Raw genomic sequence first — 27,797 nt, forward strand, 5'->3', positions numbered from 1 at the left:
TCTCTCTGCCGCGGTAATTGTGGATGCCCACGGTGAGATGAAGCCCATATTAGCCTGGGTCCTCACCCGTCTGCTGACCCCTGGTGGCCTTCAAGCTTGAGGCAGAAATGGACATTTAGGGTGTGAGCTGCTGAGACCTGGGAGGTGCCCATAGCCCCAGCATCACCCACCTGCGCTGGCTGGAGCAGGCAGCTAGAATTCATCTGTATCACTTTTGAATGGCTTCTGCCAGCTACATTTGAATAGGGACAGCCCAACGGCAGAGAGGCCAACTGAAGTTTGTGGCAAGAGTCCAGACTTGATAGAGGAACAGAACAGAAGGGAGAACGGAAATGGGGAGGACACAGATTCAAGAGATATTTAACACATAATATTGTCAGAGATTCATGAATGTCAGATGTATGGGGAAAGTACACATCAAGGAATGGTGTCCTGTTGCTAGTCTGGGTGATCGGGTTGTGGGCAGTGACACCAAATGGATAGAGAAGGTGGAGGGTGGATGACTTTAGGGATGGAAGATGGGGAATTCCTTTTGGCCAGATCTTGGAATGTGCTTGAGGGTCCATCAGGTGGAGGCGTGTGCCAGGCAACTGGCTGTGACGGGCTGAATCCTGCAAGGGGAGTCGGACTGCAGACCCAGGTCCATCAGGGAGATGCTGCACTGAAGGGGATTGTGTCAACCCTGGGAGCCGACGTGTTCACTTAGTTTGAATCTTGTGAGAGTGAACTGAGACCGTGGAGAGCACCAAGGTGTACAGAATTTGGGGGGCAGAGGAGTCTTGAGGAATGGTCAGGGCCAGAGAGGATCATCAAAAAAGGACAGAATAGAAAGATATTTGCAAAAAGATTCTTGAGGCATGCTCCTGAAGATTCTGATTCGCTGGTCTGTGTGGGATGGACCCAAGGGATCCATAAAAGCTTCTCAAGGAATCTTTGATGCCCACCCAAGTTTGGGACTCACTTATCTTCCAAGAAGCTTGGTAGAGCTAAAAAGAGAAAGGATGGGCAGGACCTAGAGAAATACAAGCGTTCCCTTTAGTGACAGTCAGTGGGAGGAGATGGAAGGTCTGGTAGCTGCAGTGAGGCCCCAGAGGAGAGTTTGGGGTCAAGATGGAGAGGTTGTCCTTGAACTGAAGGGACATCTCTTACTGGAGAAACCCATGTAAACATGGGTGTGGGTGTAAACTGGGGTCATACGACGGGGGAGTGAAGGAGGACCTCCGTTTTCTTTTGAAATAGAGAGCAGACTGGCTTTTAGAGCATGAAGGCAAGGGCTCAGTGGGAAGGATTCAGAGTGTCAAAGTTTGTAAATAGTCCTGGAGAAAGATGGAAGTAATAGCTAAATGGTATTGAGGTGACCTTTTGGTAGTGCCCCAAGATTGGAGACCACAACTGTGTAGCTGTCTCAGTCTTACATCCATGGGGAATTCTCTGGATTTGTGTGCTTTGGCATCAGGGTGGGAAAGACAGATGGTGTCAATCCATGCTTCATGACTGGATAGGCACAGCAGATATGGTTACAAGGAGGCCGGCAAGGGGAAAGCTCAGATCATCTGTGGTAAGTTCCCAGCTCTCCAGAGAAGGAAGCAATGCCAGCAAGTAAACCAATGGATGAGCAGAAAAAGCAGGGCCAGGAGTGAGGGCCAACCGATGGTCAAGGTGAGGCTGTAGGAAGCTGGCAGGGAAGAAGGGATGGGCAGTGAGTTTGATATTTCTGGGATGCGATGGTTCATGTGATCAGAAAGTTCAAGGTTATGGGCACGGTGATTGGAGTGAAGGCCACTGGCCCAACGTCAAATGTCTAAGTATTGTCGGATAGGTTCTGTCCATGAGTATTGAAATATCAGAGTCACAAATCAAGTTGGTAGCATGGAATCCTCTAGGCCAGGTTTCAAACGCTTTAGTGAGTAATGAGGGAACTGAGATCCAGGACAGCCGGCACGACCCCACCTTTCCCAAGGTGAAGGACAGAGCCACGTGGTCAAAGCCTTTGCTCAGAACCTAAGATCAGAAGCCCCTTCACTGTCCTCTCTGCTCCTGATCCAGTTTATTTTTCTTTTTGTTTTTTTTCTTTTAATTCTGCTATAGTGTCTTTTTTTATATATACATCTTTATTGGAGTACAATTGCTTCACAATGCTGTTAGTTTCTGTTGTACAACAAATTGAATCACCTATACGTATACATATATCCCCATATTCCCTTCCTCTTGAGCCTCCCTCCCACCCTCCCTGTCACACCCCTCTAGGTTGTCACAAAGCGCCGAGCTGGTCTCCCTGTGCTATGCAGCTGCTTCCCACTAACTATCTATTTTACATTTGGTAGTGTATATATGTCCATGCTACTCTCTTACTTTGTCCCAGCTTCCCCCTCCCCTCCCCATGTTGTCAAGTCCATTCTCTATATCTGCGTCTTTATTCCTTCCCTGCCACTAGGTTCATCAGTACTGTTTTTTATTTTTTTAATTCCACATATATGCATTAGCATATGGTATTTGTTTTTCTCTTTCTGACTTACTTCACTCTGTATGACAGACTCTATGTCCAAACACGTCACTACAAATAACTCAATTTTATTTCTTTTTATATCTGAGTAATATTCCATTGTATATATGTGCCACATCTTCTTTATCCATTCATCTGTTAATGGACACTTAGGTTGCTTCCATGTCCTAGCTATTGTAAATAGTGCTGCAATGAACATTGTGGTACATGTCTCTTTTTGAATTATGGTTTTCTCTGGGTATATGCCCAGTAGTGGGATTCCTGGGTCATATGGTAGTTCTATTTTTAGTTTTTTAAGGAACCTCCATACTGTTTTCTATAGTGGTTGTATCAATTTACATTCCCGCCAATAGTGCAGGAGGGTTCCCTTTTCACCACACCCTCTCCAGCATTTATTGTTTCTAGATTTTTTGATAGTGGCCATTCTGACTGGTGTGAGGTGATACCTCATTGTAGTTTTGATTTGCATATCTCTAATAACTAGTGATGTTGAGCACCTTTTCATGTGCCTCTTGGCCATCTGTATGTCTTCTTTGGTGAAATGTCTATTTACATCTTCCACCCATTTTTTAATTGGATTGTTTGTTTTTTTGATCTTGAGCTCCATGAGCTGTTTGTATATTTTGAAGATTAATCCTTTGTCCGTTGTTTCATTTGCAAATATTTTCTCCCTTTCTGAGTGTTGCCTTTTCGTTTTGTTTACGTTTCCTTTGCTGTGCAAAAGCTTTTTAAGTTTCATTAGGTCCCATTTGTTTGTTTTTATTTTCATTACTCTAGGAGGTGGGTCAAAAAAGCTCTTTCTGTGGTTTATGTCAAAGAGTGTTTTTCCTATTTTCCTCTGAAAGTTTTATAGTGTTCAGTCTTACATTTATGTCTTTAATCCATTTGGAGTTTATTTTTATATATGGTGTTAGGGAGTGTTCTGATTTCATTCTTTTACATGCAGCTGTCCAGTTTTTCCAGCAACACTTATTGAAGAGGCTGTCTTCTCCATTGTATGTTCTTGCCTCCTTTGTCGTAAATTAGTTGACCATATGTGTGTGGGTTTATCTCTGGACTTTCTATCCTGTACCAATGATCTATATTTCTGTTTTTGTGCCATTACCATACTGTCTTGATTACTGTAGCTTTGTAGTATATTTTGAAGTCAGGGAGCCTGATTCCTCCAGCTCCATTTTTCTTTCTCGATTGCTTTGACTATTCAGGGTCTTTTGTGTTTCCATACGAATTGTAAATTTTTTTGTTCTAATTCTATGAAGAATGCCATTGGTAGTTTGATAGGGGTTGCATTGAATCTGTAGATTGCTTTGGGTAGTAGAGTCATTTTCACAATATTGATTCTTCCAATCCAAGAACATGATATATTTCTCCATGTGTTTATGTTATCTTTGATTTCTTTCATCAGTGTTTTATAGTTTTCTGAGTACAAGTCTTTCACCTCCTTAGGTAGGTTTATTCCTAAGTATTTTATTATTTTTGTTGGGATGGTAAATGAGATTGTTTCCTTAATTTCACTTTCAGGTTTTTCATCATTAGTGTTTAGGAATGCAAGAGATTTCTGTGCATTAATTTTGTATCCTGCAACCTTACCAAATTCATTGATTAGTTCTAGTAGTTTTCTGGGGACATCTTTAGGATTTTCTATGTGTAGTATCATGTCATCGGCAAACAGTGACAGTTTTACTTCTTCTTTTCCAATTTGGATTCCTTTTATTTCTTTTTCTTCTCTGATTGCTATGGCTAGAACTTCCAAAACTGTGTTGAATAAGAATGGCAAGAGTGGACATCCTTATCTTGTTCCTGATCTTAGAGGAAATGCTTTCAGTGTTTCACCATTGAGTATGATGTTTGCTGTGGGTTTGTCATGTGTGGCCTTTATTATGTTTAGGTAGTTTCCATCTATACCCACTTTCTGGAGACTTTTTATCATAAATGGGATGAATTGAATGTTGTCAAAAGCTTTTCTGCATCTATTGAGATGATCATATAGTTTTTATTCCTTAATTTGTTAATATTGTGTATCACATTGATTGATTTGCGTATATTGAAGAATCCCTGCATTCCTGGGATAAATCCCACTTGATCATGGTGTATGATCCTTTTAATATGTTCTTGGATTCTGTTTGCTAGTATTTTGTTCAGGATTTTTGCATCTATGTGCATCAGTGATGTTGGTATATAATTTTCTTTTTTTGTCATACATTTTTCTGTTTTGGTATCATGGTGGTGGTGGCTTCATAGAATGAATTTAGGAGTGTTCCTCCCTCTGCAATTTTTTGGAAGAGTTTGAGAAGGATAGGTGTTAGCTGTTCTCTAAATGTTTGATAGAATTCGCCTGTGAAGTCATCTGGTCCTGGACTTTGTTTGTTGGAAAATTTTTAATTACAGTTTCAATTTCACTGCTTCTGCTAGGTCTGTTTATATTTTCTAATTCTTCCAGGTTCAGTCTTGGAAAATTGTACCTTTCTAAGAATTTGTCCCTTTCTTCGTGGTTGTCCATTTTATTGGCATATACTTGTTTTTATTAGTCTCTTATAATCCTTTTTATTTCTGCAGTGTCAGTTGTGATTTCTTCTGTTTCATTTCTAATTTTATTGATTTGCATCCTCTCCCTTTTTTTCTTGATGAGTCTGGCTAAGCGTTTATCAATTTTGTTTATCTTCTCAAAGAACCGACTTTTAGTTTTATTGATCTTTGCTATTGTTTTCTTCATTTCTATTTCATGTATTTCTGCTCTGAGCTTTATGATTTCTTTCCTTCTACTGACTTTGGGTTTTCTTTGTTCTTCTTTCTCTAATTGCTTTAGGTGTAGGGTTACATTGTTTATTTGAGATTTTTCTTGTATCTTGAGGTGAGATTGCTATAATTGCTATAATTGCTATGAACTTCATTCTTAGAGCTGCTTTTGCTGCGTCCCATAGGTTTTGAGTCATTGTGTTTTCATTGTCATTTGTTTCTATGTATTTTTAAAATTTCTTCTTTGATTTCTTCAGTGATCTGTTGGTCATTTAGTAGCACACTGTTTAGCCTCCATGGTTTTGTGTTTTTTACACTTTTTTTCCTGTAATTGATTTCCAGTCTCCTAGCATTGTGGTCAAAAAAGATGCTTGATATGATTTCAGTTTTCTTAATTTTTCAAGGCTTGATTTGTGACCCAAGATGTGATCTATCCTGGAGAATGTTCTGTGTGCACTTGAGAAGAAAGTGTATTCTCCCACTTTTGGGTGGAATCTTCTACAAATATCAATTAAATCTATCTGGTCTATTGTGTCATTTAAAGCTTCTGTTTCCTTATTTATTTTCTGTTTGGATGATCTGTCCATTGGTTTAAGTGGGGTGTTAAAGTCCCCTCCTGTTATTGTGTTACTGTCTATTTCCCCTTTCATGGTTGTTAGCATTTGCCTTATGTACTGAGGTGCTCCTATGTCGGGTGCATAAATATTTATAATTGTTATATCTTCTTCTTGGATTGATCCCTTGATCATTGTATAGCGTCCTTCCTTATATCTCATAACAGTCTTTATTTTAAAGTCTATTTTATCTGGTATGCGTATTGCTACTCCAGCTTTCTTTTGATTTCCATTTGCATGGAATATCTTTTTCCATCCCCTCACTTTCAGTCTGTATGTGTCCCTAGGTCTGAAGTGGGTCTCTTGTCGACAGCATATATATGGGTCTTGTTATTTTATCCATTCAGCCAGTCTGTGTTTTTTGGTTGGGGCATTTAATCCATTTACATTCAAGGTTATTATCAATATGTATGTTCGCATTTTCTTAATTGTTTTGGGCTTGCTTTTGTGGGTCTTTATCTTCTCTTGCATTTCCCATCTAGAGAAGTTTCTTTAGCATTTATTGTAAAGCTGGTTTGGTGGTGCTGAATTCTCTTACCTTTTACTTGTCTGAAAAGCTTTTGATTACTCCATCGAATCTGAATGAGATCCTTGCTGTGTAGAGTATTCTTGGTTGTAGGTTTTTCTCTTTCATCACTACGTATATCCTGACAATCCCTTCTGGCCTGCAGAGTTTCTGCTGCAAAATCAGCTGATAACCTATGGGGATTCCTTTGTATGTTATTTTTTGCTTTTCTCTTGCTGCTTTTAATATTTTTTTAATTGAATTTAATTTTTGTTAGTTTGATTAATATGTGTCTTGCTGTGTTTCTCCTAGGGTTTATCCTGTATGGGACTCTCTATGCTTCCTGGACTTGAGTGACTATTTCCTTTCCCATATTAGGGAAGTCTTCTATAGTCTCTTCAAAGATTTTTCTCACACCCTTTCTTTTTCTCTTCTTCTTCTGGGACCCCTATAATTCAAATGGTGCTGCACTTAGTGTTGTCCCAGAGGTCTCTGAGGTTGTCTTCAATTCTTTTCATTCTTTTTTCTTTATTCTGCTCCTTGGCAGTTATTTCCAATATTTTGGCTTCAAGCTCACTTATTCGTTCTTCTGCCTCAGTTATTCTGTTATTGATTCCTTCTAGTGTATTTTTTACTTCAGTTCTTGTGTTGTTCACCTCTGTTTGTTTGTTCTTTAGTTCTTCTAGATCTTTGTAAAACATTTCTTGTATTTTCTCAATCCATGCCTCCATTCTATTTCCAAGATTCTAGATCATCTTTACTATCATTACTCTGAATTCTTTTTCAGGTAGGTTGCCTATTTCCTCTTCATTTATTTCATCTTGTAGGTTTTTACCTTGCTCCTTCAACTGTGACATGTTTTTGCTGTCTCATTTCTTAAATTTTTTGATGGGTGGGATTGTGTTCCTGTCTTACTGGTTGTTTCGCCTGAGGCTTCCAACACTGGAGTTTCTAGGCTGTTGGATAGAGCTGGGTCTTAGTGCCAAGATGAGGACCTCTGGGAGACCTCACTCTGATGAATATTCCCTGGGGTCTGAGGTTCTCTGTGAGTCCAGTGGTTGGGACCTGGAGCTCCCACTGCAGGAGCTTCAGCCCGACCCCTGGCTCGTGAACCAAGATCCCGCAAGCAGCGTGGGGTGGCAAAAAAAAAAAAAAAAGAAAAAAGAAAAAGAAAAAAAGGAGAGCAATAACAAAGAGTAAAAAATAAAATTAGACTAGGAAACTACAGACATGTTAGAAAGAATATAAAAATAAGAATATAGATGAAACAACTGGAAGGTAAAACAGTACCGTGATATTAAAAAAAAGGAGAAGAAAGAGAGAAAAGGCAGAAAAGGCCTTGGCTCTGGAGTGTGGGGCTTAGGCAGGGGTGGGGCTTAGGCAGTGAGTGAGGCCTATGCTTAGGCCTCACAGGGCTGGAAAAAGCCCTGTGGGAGTGGTGTGGGGTGGGACTTAGGCGCCACGGAATAGAAGGGGCCTAGACGTGCCTCTGCTCTCAGAGGGCGGGGGACCCGGCCTTGGAGCTCAGCAGGCTTCCCAGGCTCCAGTGGGTGGGCAGACGCCCTCTGCTCCTCTCCTGCTCCTCTGGTCCTGGAGAGCCCTTCCTGCCTATTTTTCTTTAGACAGTGTTTTTTAAGACCAGTATAATAGTAAGTTATTAATAGTTTAATTTTAAACTATTACCATGGTGAATTAAGAAATGGAAAAAGAATTGTGGAGGAAATTCACAAAGGCCAAATCCATCACCCTTACCTATATCTTAGGCCTCTGTACTGAGCAAAACTCCGTTAGAGGGACAGTCATAATGTCTGGGCTCTCAGCTTTATGTAGGAAGATGACATGAGCACTGACTCTGAAGGCTCACCTGTCCCGAACCCTTACCTTCTGTCCCATAATGTTCAAAACAAAGTCCCATAAGATAGGCTCAGCTTTGGGTTTGAGAATAAAAATAACACAGCTTTCTGCTGAGGGAGAAGGATTCATCTAACAAGTGGACAATCTGCACCAGGACCCAAAGAGAAACCTCAGTTCTCCTCATTCCTCCCTTACCCTGTTCCAAGAATCCTGCTCTCTCTTTCTCTTCCTTCTTTAGGTTCTTTTTGCCTTAAGTGCACTTCCCTCATATTTTCTCGACAGTAAAGTATATAGTGTGCTTCAGAGTATGAGTTTCCTAGGGCTGTTGTAACAAATCACTACAAACTCAGTGATTTAAAACAAATACAATTTATTCTCTCAAAGTCTGGGGGAACAGAAGTCCAAACTCAAGGTGTCAGAAGAGCCACACTCCCTCCAGAAGCTCTGGAGGGGATCCTTCCTTTCCTCCTTCAGCTTCTGGTGGTCCATGTGTTCCTTGACCATGGCTGCATCCCTCCAATCTCTACTCCTGTCTTCACATGGCCATCTTCCCTCATCTTCCCTGTTTCTTCTGTTCTTGTAGGATACATGTCAATGGATTTACAGCTCAGTCGAATCCAGGATGAACTTATCTCTGATCCTAAACTTAGTTACATCTGCAAAGATTTCATTTTTTTCCAGGTAGTCATATTCACAGGTTCTACGTGAACATGGCTTTTTTTTTTAAGTAGGGGGTTCCATTCAACCCACTGTAATAAAAAAAATGGTACCTTAACAAAATCTGCTTTGATGTTTTCTTTTTGTGAGTTTATTCTGCCCTTATAACTCTACAGTCAGCTCCTCGAGGGAAAGAATGTGTCTTCTGTTTCCACTGCTCTTTCTTAGTCCCTCCAGCTGGTACATGCCAGGATGTCTTCCCAGTTTGTCCAGCTTTGCCTCCTTTCAACTTGCAGACCTTCAAAGTGGAGCAAACTCGTCCCTACCTTTTAGTACTTATCTCAAGGCCTACTTTCAAGAAGTCTCCTTTAGATCATCCCATATGTCACCGTGAAGAGGTTAATTTTCTCAGATCCATCTGAATTCCTTCTCTTACTGGTTTGTCATCCTGTTTACAGTACATTCCATACGTGGCTTTTATGTATGGTCTCAACTTACTCATTTGCTTTACACCAAACATACTCAGAAAACTACGTGTGACAGAAGCTTATGCTACAACACAGGAAAGGCTGTGTTTGCTGACTCAGTTGGCTGTCCCCACCAAATGAGTCAGCCTTACATCTGGCTGCAAGAAACAGAAAATCAGACTATAGAGGCTTAAACAAATGGGAATTTATTTGCCTCAAAAAAATAACACATCCAAAGGTAGTGGGCTACCGACCTTAGTCCAGCGGATTAAGGAAATCAGGACTGATGTCTTCAGGAGTGCATTGGCTTTTCTCTCACAATCATATGGAGGCTGCTGCAGATCCAGCCATTTCATCTACCTTCAAAGCAAGTAGATGGGATAGGAAAGTGGAAGTTTCCCATGAATTGCATCTGCTCCTTTTTATTAAGAAATTGAAAGCTGACACGGAGGCCCTTTCTCTTCTGAAGGCTACTTCACTCACATCTGGTTCCTCGGCCACTTCCAGTTACACGAGAACTGGGAGAAATAATTGTGTGGATTTCTAGCTTCTGTATTGGGAGGTACCTGGAGAAAAGGTGGTGGGAAAGGTCTTGACTAGCTGATCAGTAGAGTTTGCTGCTCCCTCAGAGTGCTTGTGTAACCAAGACTGTCTGGGTTCTGACGCATCGTCACACACCATCTAATACTGTCATCTTGTCTGACGCCAGGACTGATGAGAACAGCTGTTAAGTCAGTAGGCAATAATTAACTCCAAAGTACATAAATTACCAGGCTGCAGGATTTTTTCCCTTTAAGTATACAGGTGAATGCTCTTTTGAACGTGGGGTTGTGGTCACCTCCACTGACAGAAAGCTCCAACGCAGTCATTGTGAGGCTGCTTTGAAACCTGGGCGAGACTGCTAGTTAGGTGGGGAATATGCCATGTTTATGCGTGAACCCATGGATGTTTTATTACTGGTGTTAGTAAAGCGTGTAAAAGAGAACTTCATAGGTTCTGGTGCAGCCTCTGCTTTTATTGCGGAAAATTCACTCAGAATCATATCCTCTTAGGCCACAGTGTTCTCCCGGGGGCCTGCATCCAGCCGTGATGTGGGGTTAAAATGAAGGAGAAACCTGGAGAAAAAAGGCTTATGCAGGTAATATGTATCTGTGTTAATTTATCATCCATTAAGGCAAAATTTAGTAAGATTTATTATTATTATTTACGAAGGAGACAATTTTACATTTAAATCTAAATTTGATCAATGATCACTTAATACAACATTTTTTATTAGCAAAGGCTCCACCTGGGAGCATTTTTGTAGCTCTGAAGTTTGATCCCCTTGTTAAGCCAACTTTATCAGATTTGCTAATGCAAACGCTGTCGGACCTGGGATGCTGACTTGCTCTAAGAAAGGTACAAGAGAATGACATATAACTTTCAAATGCTAATTTATTAACTGGTTCTAACTAGATGATTTCTGTTTTCCATTTCTCTTAGAAACTACTGAGTGTTTGCTATTTGCTTTCAGAACAAAACGTATATGCCCACGATAGTAGCAACTCTATAGTCTGGAAAGGGTGCATTTAAAAATATTTCTCTAGAAGTTACTGGGAAGCCTAACCTCGCTAAAATATTTCTTTGATGTCATGTTGTGTACATATTGTCTTCCATCCCTACCCCTGGTCCTCGTTCCCCTGTTACTGCGGGTCCTTTGAAATCCCACTGTCTGTTCAGATGTGAGTGTCTGAGGTTGGCCTGGGCCCATATCTTATTCAGCTGCTTCCTCTTCCCCCGCTCCCATACCCCACCACTCAACCTCAGCTTTATCCAAGTTAATTTTCTAGTCCTCTTACTGCAGTGTTCATCTCCCTCCTCTAATCAGTGTAGGAGCCCTCCTGAATGAGTGGAAGGGTGTCTTCGATTTGGTTTAAATAAGTACACCACACTTCCCATCTTTAGTTTGAATAGCAAAGCCCTCCTTCTTCTGGAGAAGCTCATCCTCATTAGCATTAGCCATTATTCAATCCATTGTTAAATTCTCAGCTCTTCCCTCCACTTGAATTGTTTCTTTGTTCTGGCAATATTCGGGTTTAGCTATCTACTTTTTTATTGACATTAGTTTCTCCAGTGGTAGTGGAAAACATAGCACTTGGGGAGACTTATATTAAAAAAATAATAACCTACTGAGTCTCCAGGAGTGGGCTCTGGGCACTTAGGCATCCTTTTAAAGCACCAGGTGATTCTAATGCACAGCCTGTTTCAGAAGTTTGGTGCAGTGAGCTCTGGTGAGGTAAGGACCTTACTGAAGTTTATCTTGCTTTTCTGATTGCTAACAACAAAATCAGAAGACGTATTTGTATCGTACTTAGAATCGAAAGCATGCTTTAAAATATAAGTTTCTGGCTCTCTAAATAGAGCACAGTTTGTGCATGAAATTTGCATTTGTATGTTATGGTGATGTTTTTATTAGATTCACTATAGTTGTAAGAGATGGCAAAAGACCTGTACAGAATTGGGTGTAGTTTATGTACATTACCAATGGGAAAGATACAAAGGTTAAGAAGGGTGGATTTTAATCTGTGGCTGATGGGGTCATAAATGAGCTGGTCTTGCTTCAAAGAATGATGTAATCAGACAGATGTGTCTCCTGGGGAAGCCTGTCTACACAGGTAGCATCTGTCTGCCGGGGGCATTGGCTCCTCTACAGGGAGTGGCCCGTGGTCTGGAGAGCTCTGAAGTGTTACCTTGTTAGTAATCCAAACTCTACCAAATGTGGGAGGCTGACTTGCTCTAACAAAAGTGGCAAAGAATGATATTTAAACCCAGGATGCCAATGTATTAGTTTATCATGCGGAATATGCCTATCGGGTAGACCAGTTAGTTGTTCATATAAAATCATCTCTTATCTTCTCTCTCTATAGCAAGAAGCCACCTTGTCCAAAGGTCACCCATGAGCCTAGTTATAACACAGGTGGAGTGGGGATTTGTATGTTTAAGGCAATGTTTCTCGACCTTTCTCCATTACTACTCTCTTAAGAAGACTTTTTAAATGTTTTTTTTCTAACCAATCCCCCATGACATTTTAATACCACAGGTATATTGCATATCTATTTATGTATGCATATCTGTGTATCATGCATTAAAAGATTAATTTTTTGGCTTTCCCCGAGAACCAGTGTTTGCCCTCTTGGAGCCCCTGCTGAGAATGTATGGCCTAAGAAATCCATTTCCTAAAGCCTAAACTATGAGGCTCCACTTAGAGGGATACACCAGCCAGGTGGGCCAGGTACTGGAATCCGCTGACAAGACGACTTCTCTTCCAGACAACATTGTTTTCCTCAGAGACTAGTCTCTTTCTCTGCTTCCAAAATTAAAATCTTTACCACCCACTCACCTCCCTCCTTTTTTGCACATATCTTTCTTCAGATGTTTTTGTTCACCCCACAGATCAGAATCAAATCTGGCCAGAATTGCATTGTCTTTCAGGTGATGAAACATGTATCTGCATCCTTTTCAGGTTAAATCTGATGGGACAATTTTGGGTCCAAATTCTTCATGTCTGTCCCAGGTGTTATTCGCATGGAATTACTGAAGGGACATCAGGTATATGTCAAAGCATAACCCTTCTCTTAAGGATGACATCTGACAAAGCAATTACGAAGCTTTCTCCCCAAATGTGAAAGGCAGAATAATGGAGTGGATTGATCCAAAGCCAAAAATCATAGTTAAATTTAAGCTCCACCAGGACAAGAATTTTTGTCTTTTTTGTTTACTTAAAATTATAGTCCCTGTACCATGAACAGCTTCTGTCACATGGTGGGCCCTCAATAATATTTGTTGAATGAAAAAAAAATATTTTTATTCAGTATATGAATTAGTATCTCTCCAATTGTGGTGTAGTGAATCATGTGGATATGAGGAATTATATTCATTCATTCAAAGAATATTTACCAGGGACTTCCCTGGTGGTGCAATGGTTAAGAATCCACCTTCCAGGGGACAGGTTCAATCCCTGGTCCGGGAAGATCCCACATGCCATGGAGCAACTAAGCCTGTGCACCACAACTACTGAGCCTGCACTCTAGAGCCTGTGAGCCACAACTACCGAGCCCACGTGCTACAACTACTGAAGCCCATGTGCCTAGAGCCCCTGCTCCGCAACAAGAGAAGCCACCGCTATGAGAAGCCTGTGCACCGCAACGAAGAGTAGCCTCCGCTTGCTGCAACTAGAGAAAGCCCACGTGCAGCAATGAAGACCCAATGGAGACAAAAATACAAAGCAAAACAAACAAAAGCGAAAAAAGAAACAGAGACTATTTACCAAGAACATGTTATGACAGACCCTATACAAATTACCCAATGTATCCATAATGGAATAAAACAGATGGGATCCCTGCCCTCATGGACCATAGAGCAAAACAGGAGAGACAGGCAATAAGCTAATGGGTAAACACAAGCTATCACCTTTTGGGAAGCAAAGTGATATTGGGAGAAATAGCAGGGTGCAGCTGGTGGATTACCAGGAGGCCCTCATGGAGCACGCTCATGGCAGGCCTGTCGTGGAAGCCAGGTGTGAGTAGGCCCCACACAGGGAGAGGGGCAGGAAGGAGCTTCTCAGGCAGAGAGAACTGTGTGTGTAAAGACCTTGAGCCTGGAGAGATGGGCAAGCTGGATGACCCCCAAGGAGGGCACAGTACCTTGAGTGGAACTGAGGGGTAGGGCATGAATAGAAACTAAAGATGCAGACTGGGGCAAGATGTGTGAAGAGTTCAGTGTAGACATTAAAGTGGGCAGGCCAACTCTTCTGGGTCTAGACTTCAGAAGGAAGGTCTGGGCTCAAGGTCCACCTTTGGGAGTTGGTGCTATTTAGATGGTGTTGAAGAAGGCGCCAGGTATATGGATGTCCCTGCAAGGGGAAAATGGAGAAATTTAAAGAGAAAGGGACCTAGACTGAGCCCCGGAGAGGGCAGTATTTGAGTCAGAGCATTGGAGTCAGCCGAATGGCCAGACCCCAGGGAGCATGGGGCCAAGGAAGCTGAGAGAGACCAGGATCCTTGGCAGGAGAAAGGGACCAGCTCTGCTGAAGACGCTGCTCGGGAGTCACGGTAAGGGGAGCGTGGAAAGGAGTGGATGGGATTGACGAAGTTGTAGGTAACCAGTGAGCTTGACAAGAGTAGTTTTTGTGGCTTCTTGGGGTTGCTACATAGTTTGAAATGGAATATGGAGAATCAGAGGCCAAAGAAGTAGGAAGAGCTTCAGTAGACAAGCCATTGAGGTTCGGCTGTTAAGGGAAATGGGAAATAAAGAAGAAGGCAGGGTTGTGTTGTATTTAGGGAAGGCACTGCTCGGTTGGGAGCAGACTTGCTTGCTGCTGGGAATGGTTCAAAGAGGGAGAGATTGATGACAGAAGTAGCGGGCATGAACTGGAGCCTGAAATCCCTGTTGCCTGGAGACAATTGATAATCAAGGTGATGGTCCAGGCTGTGTGGTTTTCTTCTGCATCAAGGTTAAAAGGTATTTTTCTTGCAAGTGGTGGAATTTGATTGTCAAATTTCATCCCAACAAAGAAATTTCTAAATGCATATTCTAAAATCAAACCGTTTCCTCCATTCCAATTCTACTCCCATGTGGTTTTGATGCTAGGCACGGTTTTTTCTCATCAGCATCTTTCAGTGTGTGATTGCCTATAGAAATCCTTAAGGTGTGAAAACTATTTCCTGTAGCAAGCACAACATTTCCGTTTCTCTGATGGGGGGAAAACAACCTTCAGGACCACCTGATCACGGGAAGCTCTGCATGTCCTGCCTCTTCTTTCCAGTATAGAGATAATTTCTCAGTGTAGAGATAATTCCTCTTTGTCTTTTAAACCTATAGCAATAAACTTCTTTGCTGTTTCTATTGAATTTCATATTCCAAATATCCTTGCAAACTCATTCTAAAAAGGCATCAAACTGTTTCTCAAATAGTTAAATTGTGAGATAGTAAACATTACCCTAATTGGTTAATGACTGATTTACATATGATGCAAAATAAAGGGAATTTCATTAGCTGTGAACTAAGAATTCTACTCTTTATTATTGTCCTTAAAAAATCAGTACCCCTGGACTGCTCATCTAATAATTTTACTCTGGAATTTTAGTGGGCAGATTTATTACGTAATATGTCCACTGGAAAATAGAAATGAGTATTTTTAACTTTTTATACTCATTCTTTGGAATTCTAGTAGCCTTGGATAGATTTCTGTTTCATTCCTGGCTTGAAATGCTTCTTCACACCATCAGGAAGCATGTTAGTTCATCACAGAAATGTATTTAGACTTGGAAAACACTGGAGATTTTAAAAATATGATCATTATGGTCCCAAATGAGGGTTTGGGCTTTAACTCATTTTCTTGATAGGCTGAGACAGTGTATGTGAAACCCACCATCTGAAAACCTTTGTAAATTGTCATTTCATGAGACTTTGCCTCTTTTGCATACGCCATCTTTTTTGGGTGAGCCCTTGACTGAAACTGGACTCACGGGGTATATTTAATTGCGGCTTCTTGTCCCCAAGGAAGACTAGTTGGCTTGGGGAGGAAGTAGTTGCTATCACTAATGACACAGAGAAGACCTGAACCCAGAAGGTTAAACCCATTGCTACTCCGGGCTGCAGCTTCCGAGAATCTGCACAATAATACTTCCAGCTCGGGTTTACTTGGGAGAAACAGACACCTCTGTGTAAACTGCCAACAAGTCATATATATATATATATATATATATACACACATACATATATATACTCAATTTTATTGGAGTGTAGATGATTTGCAATGCTGTGTTAGTTTCAGGTGTACAGCAAAGTGACTCAGTTATGCATATACGTGTATTCATTCTTTTTCAGATTCATTTCTCATATAGGTTATCACAGATTATCGAGTGGAGTTCCCTGTGCTATACAGTAGGTCTTTGCTGATTATCTGTCTCATATATAATAGTGTGTGTCTGTTAATCCCAAGCTCCTGATTTATCCCTTCCCCCCATGTTTCCCCTTTGGTAACCATAAGTTTGTTTTCGATATCTGTAAGTCTGTTTCTGTTTTGTAAATAAGTTCATTAGTATTATTTTTTTAAAAAATTAGATTCCCCATATGAAGTCTCATATATTTTTGGTCGAATCACGTGTGTCTTCTCAGAGTCGATTAAGGAGAAAATAGGTAGCAGACCCATCATGAGTTTAATAACCCTTTTTATTCTACCTAATTAGTTAATATATTTTTGTTATTGATGTTGAAATTGTATGTCATTAGTGATGTGCTTTCCAAACCATGTGTTAAGGCACCACCAGGGCATCCCAGGATATTTTAAAATTTCAAGGGGAACCTAGCAACACTGGACATCTGTCACTGTGGAAATCAACTTAAGGTAGTTGATGGTGTCAATATTAGGTGGCACTGCATTCCTTTTATTGTCAAGCTGGGTTTTTGGCATATGTGACCGGGAAAAAGAACAGTGGCCTGGGGAAATCAAGACAGGATAGGAAATGTGGGTGGCGGTGTTGAATCCGAGTCTAGTGTTTGTGCAGATGCAATGCTCAACAGACACACTGACTACTGAGGGCCCGTAGTAAGTCACATAGTAAGTGGCTACTTAAGAATGAAATAAAATTATAATATTTTATTTCAATATATATGTTGGATTTCTCTTCCAACAACTCCTAAGCTGTTAGGGCATAATGCTTAAGCAGTTCAGACCTTACTACTTAATAAACAAGACTGTTAGATATCTCCTTTGGCCTAGGAATGCTATGAAAATATTAAGAAGACACTACGGGCATTGTGAAACAAGAAAATTTGGGAACCTCTGCATTAGTGGTTTTACTTTTTGCAAGTAAAAGTTTATAGTAATGTTGGAGGATGTATGCGATGCATGCTCAGTTTATCAGCAGTTTTCCTTCAACCACAGGCATCCATAAGTCTCATAAAGACGGCCCGCTAATGGGGAACCCTAACGGTAGGACGATCACGGCCATCCCTCTGAAATCTCACCTGTGCAGCTCCTAGAAGCCTGCTTTGCATCACCTGCCTTTGTTTGCTTGCTTTGTTGACATTTATTATCGGTCTGTTTTATTACATTTTTGTCAGCGAGGTTGATTTCTTGGGTGGGGAGAATATAACATTTAGTTGATTATAAATAAATGCTCAATAAATGTTTTTTGAACAAATGAAGTGATGTAATGAATGTCTTAGTTTGTATTAAGCCATCAGCAGTATGTGGCATTTCTGCAAAAGAGCTACCAGCCCCAAATTTCTAAAGAATGCAGGGTTAACCTTTAAGGGAATTTTCTGGTAATTTATAAATAATCTGTCTTTAAAATTCAATAGTTTTAAAGACACAGGGAACTATATCCAATCTCCTGGGATAAACCATAATGGAAAAGAATATAAAAAAAGAATGTATATATGTGTATAACTGAGTCCTTTGTACAGCAGAAATTAGTACAACATCGTAAATCAAGAATACTTCAATTAAAAAAATAGAAAAAAAAACCTCAGTAGTATGTTGGAGGTGGGGGAATTGAGTGAGGGGCAGTCAAAAGGTACAAACTTCCAGTTATAAAGTAAATAAGTATTGGGGATGCAGTGTATAACATGATAAGTATAATTAGCACTGCTCTGTGTTCTATATGAAAGTTAAGAGAGTAATGTTGAAGCCCAACCTTGAGTACCACAGAATGTGTTTGTATTTAGAGACAGGGCATTTGGAGAGGTGATGAGGCCATTAGGGTGGTGTCCTTATAAGAAAAAGAGATTAGGACGCACAGAGAGACCCCAGGGGCACACAGGCTTGCATAGAGAAAAGGCCATGTGAGGAAACAGCTGGAAGGTGGTCATCTACAAGCCAGGTGAGAAGTCTTAGGGGAAAATAACCCTGCTGACCCCTTGATCTTGGACGTCCAGCTTCCACAACTGTAAACAAAGAAACAAACAAAAATTTCTATTGTTTAAGCCACTGAGTCTGTGGTATTTTGTCCCTGCAGCCCAAGGAGATTAGCGCACACACGGGTTTAGCAAAACCCATTCCTTTTGATTAGGGTCCTGGAATGGTGCTGACTGGGAAGAGCTGCTTGGTCGTGGCCCTGTGAGAGAGCATGAGATGCCTCTTGGTGATTTGGGTGGAACTAATGTACTGCATTGGCCCGAAAGTTTGTTCGGGTTTTTCTGTAGCAGTGTACAAAATCCCGAACGAACTTTTTGGCCAGCCCAATATATTCTCTGGTTGAAATTGCTCAGAAGTCAGAGTCTGGTGTCAACGGTATAAATCTCTTTGCTTCCTCCAAGACCCACTCCTCAGGAAAACCCTCAGTAGGAGAAGAAAGAAGGTGGCGAGGAAACCCAGGAGCACCCTCCGGGGAGACACTACTTTTAAGTGCATTTCAGCCTTTTATCCTGTTAAAAGGAAAGCTGCTGCCAGCCATCCCCTCCCCTAATTAGTATCATTAATGAAACATCTAGTTTAGTTCGTAATAGGAAATTTCTTTGTTTTCCAATTTGCAGAAGGTTTCAGTTATTTATCTTTTTTAGCAGTTATTTATCTTTTTTAATCACAGCATGACTTTATGGAATATCTTTTGGTCTGATTAAAAAGGGCAATTCCAGGGTAGACCTTGAGAATCATAGCATTCATTGTTTTTTCTCCTGTATTTGGAGTCCGTGACTGCACAGGACTTTGCAATCTATCACTTCCGTGTGAATGCACTTGCTAATGTCATGTTTAAGTTCATACCCAGGATTGGCTGTGCTATCCCTGTGGTGTTATTGCCCTCAGCAAACTTGTCCCTCTGTTATCATGTTACATTTGATATCTACATTTAGTTCCACTCAACAATAAGGTGTCCTCTTCTTCAGTCATAATTGGCAGGGTATATTGTGCTTGGTTTGCTTAATTCTAATTTATCTACTATTGTGTAGGTTATAAATGGGGTCACAAGTAGGTCATAATGCAAGTTGCCAATGGGGTAGCCATGCAAATGTACCCCGAGTACCCATAAAAGATGTGCATCCCTTCTTGCGCACTATTGGTTGAAGAGACATATTTATCTCACATGAAGTGGTGTATCATTTCATCTTAAACTAAGCTGCACAGGTTGGAGTGTCTGATAGCCTTGGTCATGTTTGTTGACTGAATCTGAACACCTGTTGCCTCAACTTTTTAAATGTGGATCAAATGTGTCACCTATAAAGCAGTGATAAGTGAAGATAATTGTGTATAGTGTTTAAATGAAGCTAAATTTCACTGATCCAGATTAATTAGAGAGATTATCTGTCTAAATTAAAGTCTAAAGTGTGCTCAAATATCTTTTTTTTTCACTTGTAAGTCCACTGAAATCACCAGAATTAGGCAAATTTTGTATTGCTTAGTGCAGATCCTTAGGTGAGCTGATTCAAGGTGAATAAAATTTGAGTTTTAATTAGTATATAATTATATGTTTCTAAAGTTTTTGAAATGCACTGAGACAGAGCACTTAGAAGTGTTCTCCTATTGCGCATATGTCATCATATATGGGAGAGAAGGTTCAGGAATACCCAGAAACCAGCATTTATTAAGCCCATTGGACAATCCAGCACTGCTTCGTCCTCTGGGTTTCTGAAAGAGTGGAACCTCTTTGGAATAATTAACTTTCATTCAACTATGTGGACTCACAAAGACCAAGGAGACAGTGGCTTCTATTGGGTACTAGTAAAGATGTAAAGTTCAGTTAATCATCGATTGGTTGACAGAATGTCAGATGTAATCATTCAGATGTCACTGTGCCAGCAGAAGGGCAGGAGACAGTTTGGACCAGATGGAGACTAACTCTAATAAAAGTCCTTTGTAATCACAGGTAAACTCCCAATTGGGCTTGGAGCTCTGTGAAACAAAGAGAGTGGGGAGAAGAGTGTCTGCTGGTGTTGTTTTACAGAAATGGCCTGCAGAGTAAGTTAACAGCAAAAAGGAAATGACTGGTCCCATTTTGGCCACAGGAGAAGTGGGCTATGAGTTCTGGAGTTAGCAGCTCCCTCCTTTCCATACAGCTTATTTGTTTGCTCTTCTCGCTCCTGTGGTGGAGGGGAACTAAACCCTGAAAGCTAAGATTCTTCCACGTGCTTGAAATCAGAGAGAGCCTGGATGAGAGAACAAACGTGCGACGGTGCACTCCTCTGTGGAAAGCAGAGTGACCTATGGATCTCGGTGAATGGAGTCTTGTGCATTCTTCTTCCACTGAGTTCTGAATATTGGAAACTCTATGTTTTGTCTCCTTTTTGTTATTCTAAACTATTAATCAAGCCAGCTTTCTCCCCATCAGTTTCAAATTTGCAATCCCTGAGCTGAGATGTACAAGTCTGGGTTTCTGCAGGGTGAAGCCAGCTTTCCCTTCTAGGGAAGATGTGTTCTCAATGACTTAATTTGTGAGAGGAACTTTCTATCAAGATCTTGAGTATCTTCTAGGCCCATCTCTTTCCACTGGCCTGTAATGAGCTGGTGGAACACTCCTGAGAGAAGCAAATGACTCTCAAACTCCTCCCTGAAATTTTATCTAGCTGTGATACCAAACTTGAACCCTAAGTGTAAGATTCTTTAGCCCTTTAGCCCAAATATAGCTGGAAAAATAGCATAATGTATGCTATTCAAAAAGACCTACTAATAACAGCTCTAATGTAAAAGAGAATAATGAAAATAATAATCACAACCAACAGTACTATTTCTAGCGGCCATTTCCATAGGAAATCAAATTGCATTTGACTCCCAATTTTCAATTCCAGTCTAACCAACCAAAACGCTAATAACACCCATTGTTGAGGTGGTTGGTTTTTCAATTTTCTTCATAACTTTCTGTCTTAGCTCACGCTGTCATAACAAAACACCCCAGGCTGGGTGGTGCAAACAGGAGATACTTATTTTTCACATCCCTGGAGGCTGGGAAGGCTGAGATCAAGGTGCTGATGATTCTGTTCTGGTGAGGGCCCTCTTCCTGGCAGACACCCCTTCTCACATGGCAGAGAGAGGAAGAGAGACAGACAGGCAGATACAGAGAGACAGAGAGAGACAGAGAGAGTCTCTTCCTTTCCTTATAAGGACGCTAATTTCATCATGGGGACCGGACCTTCATGACCTTATCTAAACCTAATTATCTCCCAAGGGTCCCACCTCTAATACCATCATATTGGGAGTTAAGGCTTCAGTATATACATCTGGGAAGGACATGACATTCAGCCCATAATGTTTTCTGACTCCACTCCTTATCTGGAGGGATTTTAAATTAGAAGAAGATTCCAGCATGTGACCTGAGGATCATTAGATGTTAAAGCCAAAGCACAGTGTTTCTGGTCTATACTAAAAGGCTGATAAAAAACAGAAATCCTGGGGCCAGGGCATATAGCAAACTTAATTCTTTGGGGGTTGCAGGAAATGCTGAGGAGATGGAATTGTGATTCTCTGTAGCCATGTTTGAGAGCTCAGTTAAGGAAAATTCTACCTTGATCATTTTCTCTCCCAAGCAAGAGCATTGTTTTATTTAAGCCAAATTTGATGCTTATGAGATGCAGTGAGCTTGCTGAATATTCATTTGCAGCTCGGTTCATCAAGTTCTTATAATCCCTTTTATCCTTTGACTTATAATTGGTGTTTTTGCATATTTATGATCTGCTTTGTTTTAAGCTGAGGACCTGTTTTAAATGCTGTACTGTCCTTTCTCCTCCAGCCCTGTGCAGTGAGCTCACAGGGCAATCATGGTATTGAGTGATGGGGCTTCATCTGTTACCAGGAGCCTCACCCCACCCTCAGCTTGCATGTGTGCTGCCTGCTGACCTCTGTGGACATTGTAATCGGCAACCCCTAACCTGAGGTTAAGAATGGGAGTATTGAACAATTTTAAAACTCTTTAAAAGAGTCACAGAGGACCTGAGTGGTCACCTAATCCTCGTGATAATTTCTCAACTGTTTGAAGACAGTGAGCTCACATCCTTAAATGTCCTTTTCCTGGGTGAAATAACCCTGCTCGGGTCAGTTGCCCTTGGTCATTTGATCCCGTTAGGAACGGCCTCACGTCCTGTTACTTTCCTCTGAACGTACGTCGATGTACCAGCATCATAGTTAAATGCTCCATGGACGTGTGGTCTCCAAACTGCAGCCACTTAAAAGAACTTTAAATGATGAAGGCACTTTATAGCATCAAATACAAATGCTTTGTAAAGGAAGATGATGTTAGCTGCTTCAAAGCTTACACATGTCTCTTCAGAAATTCTTCAGAAATACTTTCCCCATGCCCAAGTAGAGGGTGGGATTGCGCTAGACGAATGTGCCCTGGCCCATGTGAATCAGGGCCATGTGGGTGGGTATGGGGTAATCCTGAGAGCCTGGTGGAGCCCTGCCCTCCAGTCTCTTAATTTTGTAGACTTTTGTTTCTTTGCCTATAAAATGAAATAACAAAAATGTCCATCTTCCTGGCTGTTTTACTTTCTGGACTTGCAAGAATGAAACAAGGTGTGTTTGGAAAGGCAAGGTGATGGCTGTGAAAGAAGCAGAATCAGAGTTTGCTGGTGGGTACCGGCCTTCCCACCAGCACAGGACTGATTATTTATGCATCTCCTGAGAATCACTGACAAGTTTTGACCAATCTTCCCACCCTCACATCAAGTGAAGTTGGGGAAATGGAAAGTGGTGGAGACAACCAGGCTTCTGTGATAACTGAGCAGAGTCCGGTTTGCACAGATTCTGGATCGTGGGTCAAGCTTGATCTTAAGGCCTAATTTGAAACTTCATGGTGAACCTTGGCTGCTGTTATTACCTTAAACAATTTATTTTCTTCCAAGACATCTCTTGGGAAGCTAAGTTTCTTCTCCTATTTTCTGACAGATGTGAGAGTAGCTAAATGAAGGAATGAGATAAAAGAAGACATCAAGACAGTATGATGTTATAAAATAAATCCAACATTGTGAAAATAGGATTTTTTATTGTGTGTTTTATTGTGTGTTAAACAGTCTTCTAGGAAGTAAAATGCTGTGATATTATTTTTGAAAAGAAAACCTTAACCGCATCACTTTCTTGTGCCCTAGGTTTTATAGAGTCATTATATGAATGCACCCTTTTGACGGAAAAATGCTTTAGGATATCAATCACATATGTAAATATGTGTAGTTGTTAAAATACCAGGACTAATTCTATTAACCTTAGACTGTGGTATTTTAGGATGAAAGCAGGGATCAGAAAAATGCTTGTAATTTGATTAAATTTTCCACCAGAAGAGAAAGACCATAACAACTTGGCATTAAAACTCTTAGCTGTTTATTTCTTAAGCATTTCCTTTACATATCCAAATAAAAATCTATAAGTGCATTCTTTCTAATTATCTATAGCCAGGGAGGGTTCGAATTACATGTTGTTGGAAGCAATGCAGCATCCATTGACCAAATGGATGAATGGATGAATGAGTAAGCGAAAGAAGGCTTTTCCTTCCATCCCATGACATTGCAGAGTTGCCAGGGCACTGGGTCAGGCAGGCAGAGTTGTAATAGAGATGCCCCTTTCGTACTCCCTGCTGAGGGAGGCCAGGGGACAGGGGATGGCTTTATTCAGTTCCCTTGCTTACATTTGGTTCTTATTTTGGAGGAACTGAGTTCCTAAAATGTTTGCGTCTTTGTTTGAAGGCATTTTTAAGGAGAAAAAGAAGAAGCTCTTATAGATAATCACAGTTATTTTTATTATTATTTCAGCTGCACCTAATAAGGAAAGAGTTGGTGCTTTCTAATTCCGGGCAGTCTGGTTTGTGTTGGCACTTCTGGTTCCTGCATTCTTTGGGTCACTGTTCTTCAAAGCAAACTCAGCAATGTCAAGGTCTGAAGAATCTTTAGCGAAGCAGATGGTCATTTTGCAGAAGCAAAGCATGACAGGACTAAATTAACAGTGTACCCCTGGGCCCGGCTCTGAAATGAGCTGTGCTCAGGCAGGAAGCCAGGCAGTTCACGGGCTTTCCCACATCCTCGAAGGACTGACATCCACGGGGGTGATGTGGGAAAGGACGGCAGTGGGAAGGAACAGAGCCTGTGCAACTAGAAATGCTTGGGAGCAACACCGAAGACGAGCACACTGCTCCCCTGTTCTGTGCTGAGGCACACACAGAGCACATGCATGTGTCAGGTGTGCACATGATGTACACACACCACACACACTACCCCAAACCACACGTTTATCCCATATATAAATTACATACGACATGCACACATCCATTACACATATCATTCACATAACACATACCAGGTACACATGTGTACCACATACATACATCATGCATGAATCACTCAGAGAGAGACACGTGTCACGTGGATATATCACATATACAAATCACACACACCATACACATCACAGAAATCTTACATGCATATTATGTACACATGTATCATGCATGTATCATATGCAAATCACACACAGATGCATGTCACACACACACACACACACACACACACACATGCACGCACGCACTCAGCAATGCACAGAGCTAATATTTTAATCATCGGGAGTACTACACTGTGCAGAGGGAGGATGGCATGGTTCTCTGTGAAGTCCTGTCATGGGAACCTTGAAGGCTTAGGAATAAAAATTCCCCCAAGAGTGTTTGAGTCCTGGCATGCATGCTGCCCATGTCAGTTGACTGATGTGTTAAGCTGACCTGTGTCAGTGGGAGACCCTTAGCAAGGAGCACAGAGCTTTTGGACACAGACGCTCTGACTTTGTTGTTGAAGGGATGAGTGCCCGTTTGGTGAGAGGAAGGGTCATGTGGAGGTGGGTGAGAGCGGAGGGACATTCTCTGCAGGTGTGACCGTGCATGCCCTGCCAGACCTGTGCAGGTCTAGCCCTGAACACAGGATCCTCAGTTTTATTTAGTTTGTACCACTTGCTCTGTGTTAATAGTGGGCCTTGAAAAGACCATGGTCATACACTGGTGGTGAGAGTATCAGTGGAACATTTTCTCAGAGCGATTTTGCCATATGTATCAAGAACTTTAAAATATTCAAGGCTTTCAACTCAGTGTATTTTACTAATTGAGCCTGAGAAATGATTAAATATGAGGCCAAAGCTTTAGACACGAGGTTGACCACTGTAGCGTAAAGCAAATGCAAAGAATATTAATAAAGAATATTAATAAAGTAAGTAATAAAGTATTCTTTATTAATAAAGAATATTAATAAAGATAGTATAGACATAACTAAGTTATGATATAGTCATAGAACTGAATATTATCTAAGCATTCAAAATCCTGTTTCTACAGAATTTTCATGATCTGAAAAAAATCAGATTAAATGTTAAATTAAAAAAGCAAAGCAAAACTCTGCATTCAGAATGAACCTGGTTCCTTTGGAACAAGGTAACGGTCTTGACAAAAGAAAATATGGCACCAAGTTCTTCGTGGGCAGGACAATTATAGGTTCTTTGTAGTTTTTCTTTATATATTTTTCTCTCCCCTCCCACCACAAATTTTTGTGAACATGAACGGTTTTTATCATGAATAGAGCAACAAGTTACATGGTTTGAAAGGTTCCTATATTCCTATATAAACAGTAAATAATGGGGAATATAACTTCTCCAGGCTCAGTGAATACAGCCTGTATCATCGAGTACCACAGTAATGCTGTATGACAACCATGAAATCCCAGTGGCCTCGATAGTGGACTATCGGTTGGCTGAGTGTCTCTGTTCCATGAGTTTCTCATCTTCCCAGGACCAGCGGGCTAGTCTTTTCCTGATGAGACACAAGAATGTCACCCAGAACACACCAGGCCTTCTAAACCTGGGCTGGATCTGGCACTCAGTTACTCCCACCCACATTGCATTAGCTGTAGCGAATCACATGGCTGAGCCCAGAGACAAGGGAGGGGCAGCAAAGTGACCTGTCAGAGGGCACGGATCCAAGAAGGGGGTGGAATCCTTTTCTGTTAAGTAAATAAAAATGTTAGTTCGGGAACAGAAATAAAATTAACCTCAGGCAGAGTCATCTCTTTGAAGACTGCTGCTCACGTGCATTGCGGTGTTGTTCTGTTCTCGAATGATAAACGGTCGCCCTACTGAGTGGCTTTTTGTGTCCTCAGATCCTGGCCAACGTGATCATCTTCATCTGCGGGAACCTGGCCGGGGCGTACCATAAGCACCTCATGGAACTCGCTCTGCAGCAGACGTATCAGGACACTTGCAATTGCATCAAGTCCCGGATCAAGTTGGAATTTGAAAAGCGTCAGCAGGTAAAATGCATGTTCAATCTTACGTCCACGTTATTTGAGACATTGTTGAAATGATGTTGTCACTGCTAATGTCGAGTGTGCAGTTCACCTGCTCACGGGCATCAGAAGGAAACCAGAGTAGCTATCTGGTTGCCCTGCCTGCCCAGCCTCAGGAGGTGTGCTGGGTAGATTGAATCATGAACCAACAAGCAGAGATGGCATCGTCAGACTCAGACCCAGCAACCCCAGGATCACCCACGTGCTGACAGCCACATCAACCACCATTCAAATAATAATGATAATGATTATTATTACAGTGACACTTTATTAAGACACTCATTTTGGGTGAAAGCATATTTCTCTGTGGCAAGAGTGTGCCCCACCTGAAATCTGCCTGTGTCGTCAATAGCACTTCGTATAGGGCCTGTTTTCCACCTGTGGTGGGATGGGACGAAATGATGAAGTGGGCTGGGGTGATTGAGCTCATCCTTGAGGGAGGTGATTGGAATTGGGAGGGAAGGTCTGGTAGGGAACTAGTTGTTATAGTGTCGAGGGCTGTCCTGCAGTGTTCGATGTGGGTGATGCATGGAAACATACATCAGGGAAATACATAGGCTCTGATGAAGCACTGCAAAAATAGGAAGTGGAGATAGTAGGAGTTGTGGGAAGCAAAGCCAGCTAGGATCCATGTGGTCTCATCCAGGATGGTGGCAAGCTGGTGAAGCAGATATGCTTTGGAGGGGAAACCAGGAAGGGGTCCTGATCTTGACATGCTTAACTTCAGGTCATGGTGGAATATCCATATGAATAGTTTTGTTGTTTTTTTTTTTCACTTGGGTTTGTGTATTTCCACAGGAACCCAGTTTCCATCTATAAAGGTGATGGTTGGCATGACTCTCTGTGAACCCCTCTCTGAGCACATTCATCAGTATTTGGCACATAGAAGATGTGTTATTATTATTTGTTAAGTTGTATCGAGTTAGTCCATTTTATATAAGTTCATCAAAATGTATTATGGTGGTGAGCAAAAAAAATCCTTTAAATATTGACACTAGACTTTTATTTGTGTATGGACCTATGAATAGTAATTGGATTCCTTTTTGAAAACAGGGAGGTCTGTTTGTCATTCAACAAATATTGACTGAGCATCTAGTTTGTGGCAGGCATGATTCAAGGTACTGCGATGTGGCTGTAAATATTGCTTTCCCACTGGTATTAGCAAATCTCCCAGTTTGTTTTTTAAAAAA

General features: G+C 41.2%; 1 protein-coding gene across 1 annotated transcript in view; it reads left to right on the top strand.

The window, feature by feature from the left end:
* The window catches only part of ADCY2 (adenylate cyclase 2), a 433,534-nt gene that overhangs the window by 184,643 nt on the left and 221,094 nt on the right, over positions 1 to 27,797 (top strand). The window contains exon 4 of the mRNA XM_019951134.3: positions 26,422 to 26,571. Within this exon, the coding sequence (XP_019806693.1) occupies positions 26,422 to 26,571 (150 nt within the window). The remainder of the gene's footprint in view (positions 1 to 26,421; positions 26,572 to 27,797) is intronic.

The sequence above is a fragment of the Tursiops truncatus genome, chromosome 3, assembly GCF_011762595.2.
Source record: "Tursiops truncatus isolate mTurTru1 chromosome 3, mTurTru1.mat.Y, whole genome shotgun sequence".
Classification (NCBI taxonomy): Eukaryota; Metazoa; Chordata; class Mammalia; order Artiodactyla; family Delphinidae; genus Tursiops; species Tursiops truncatus.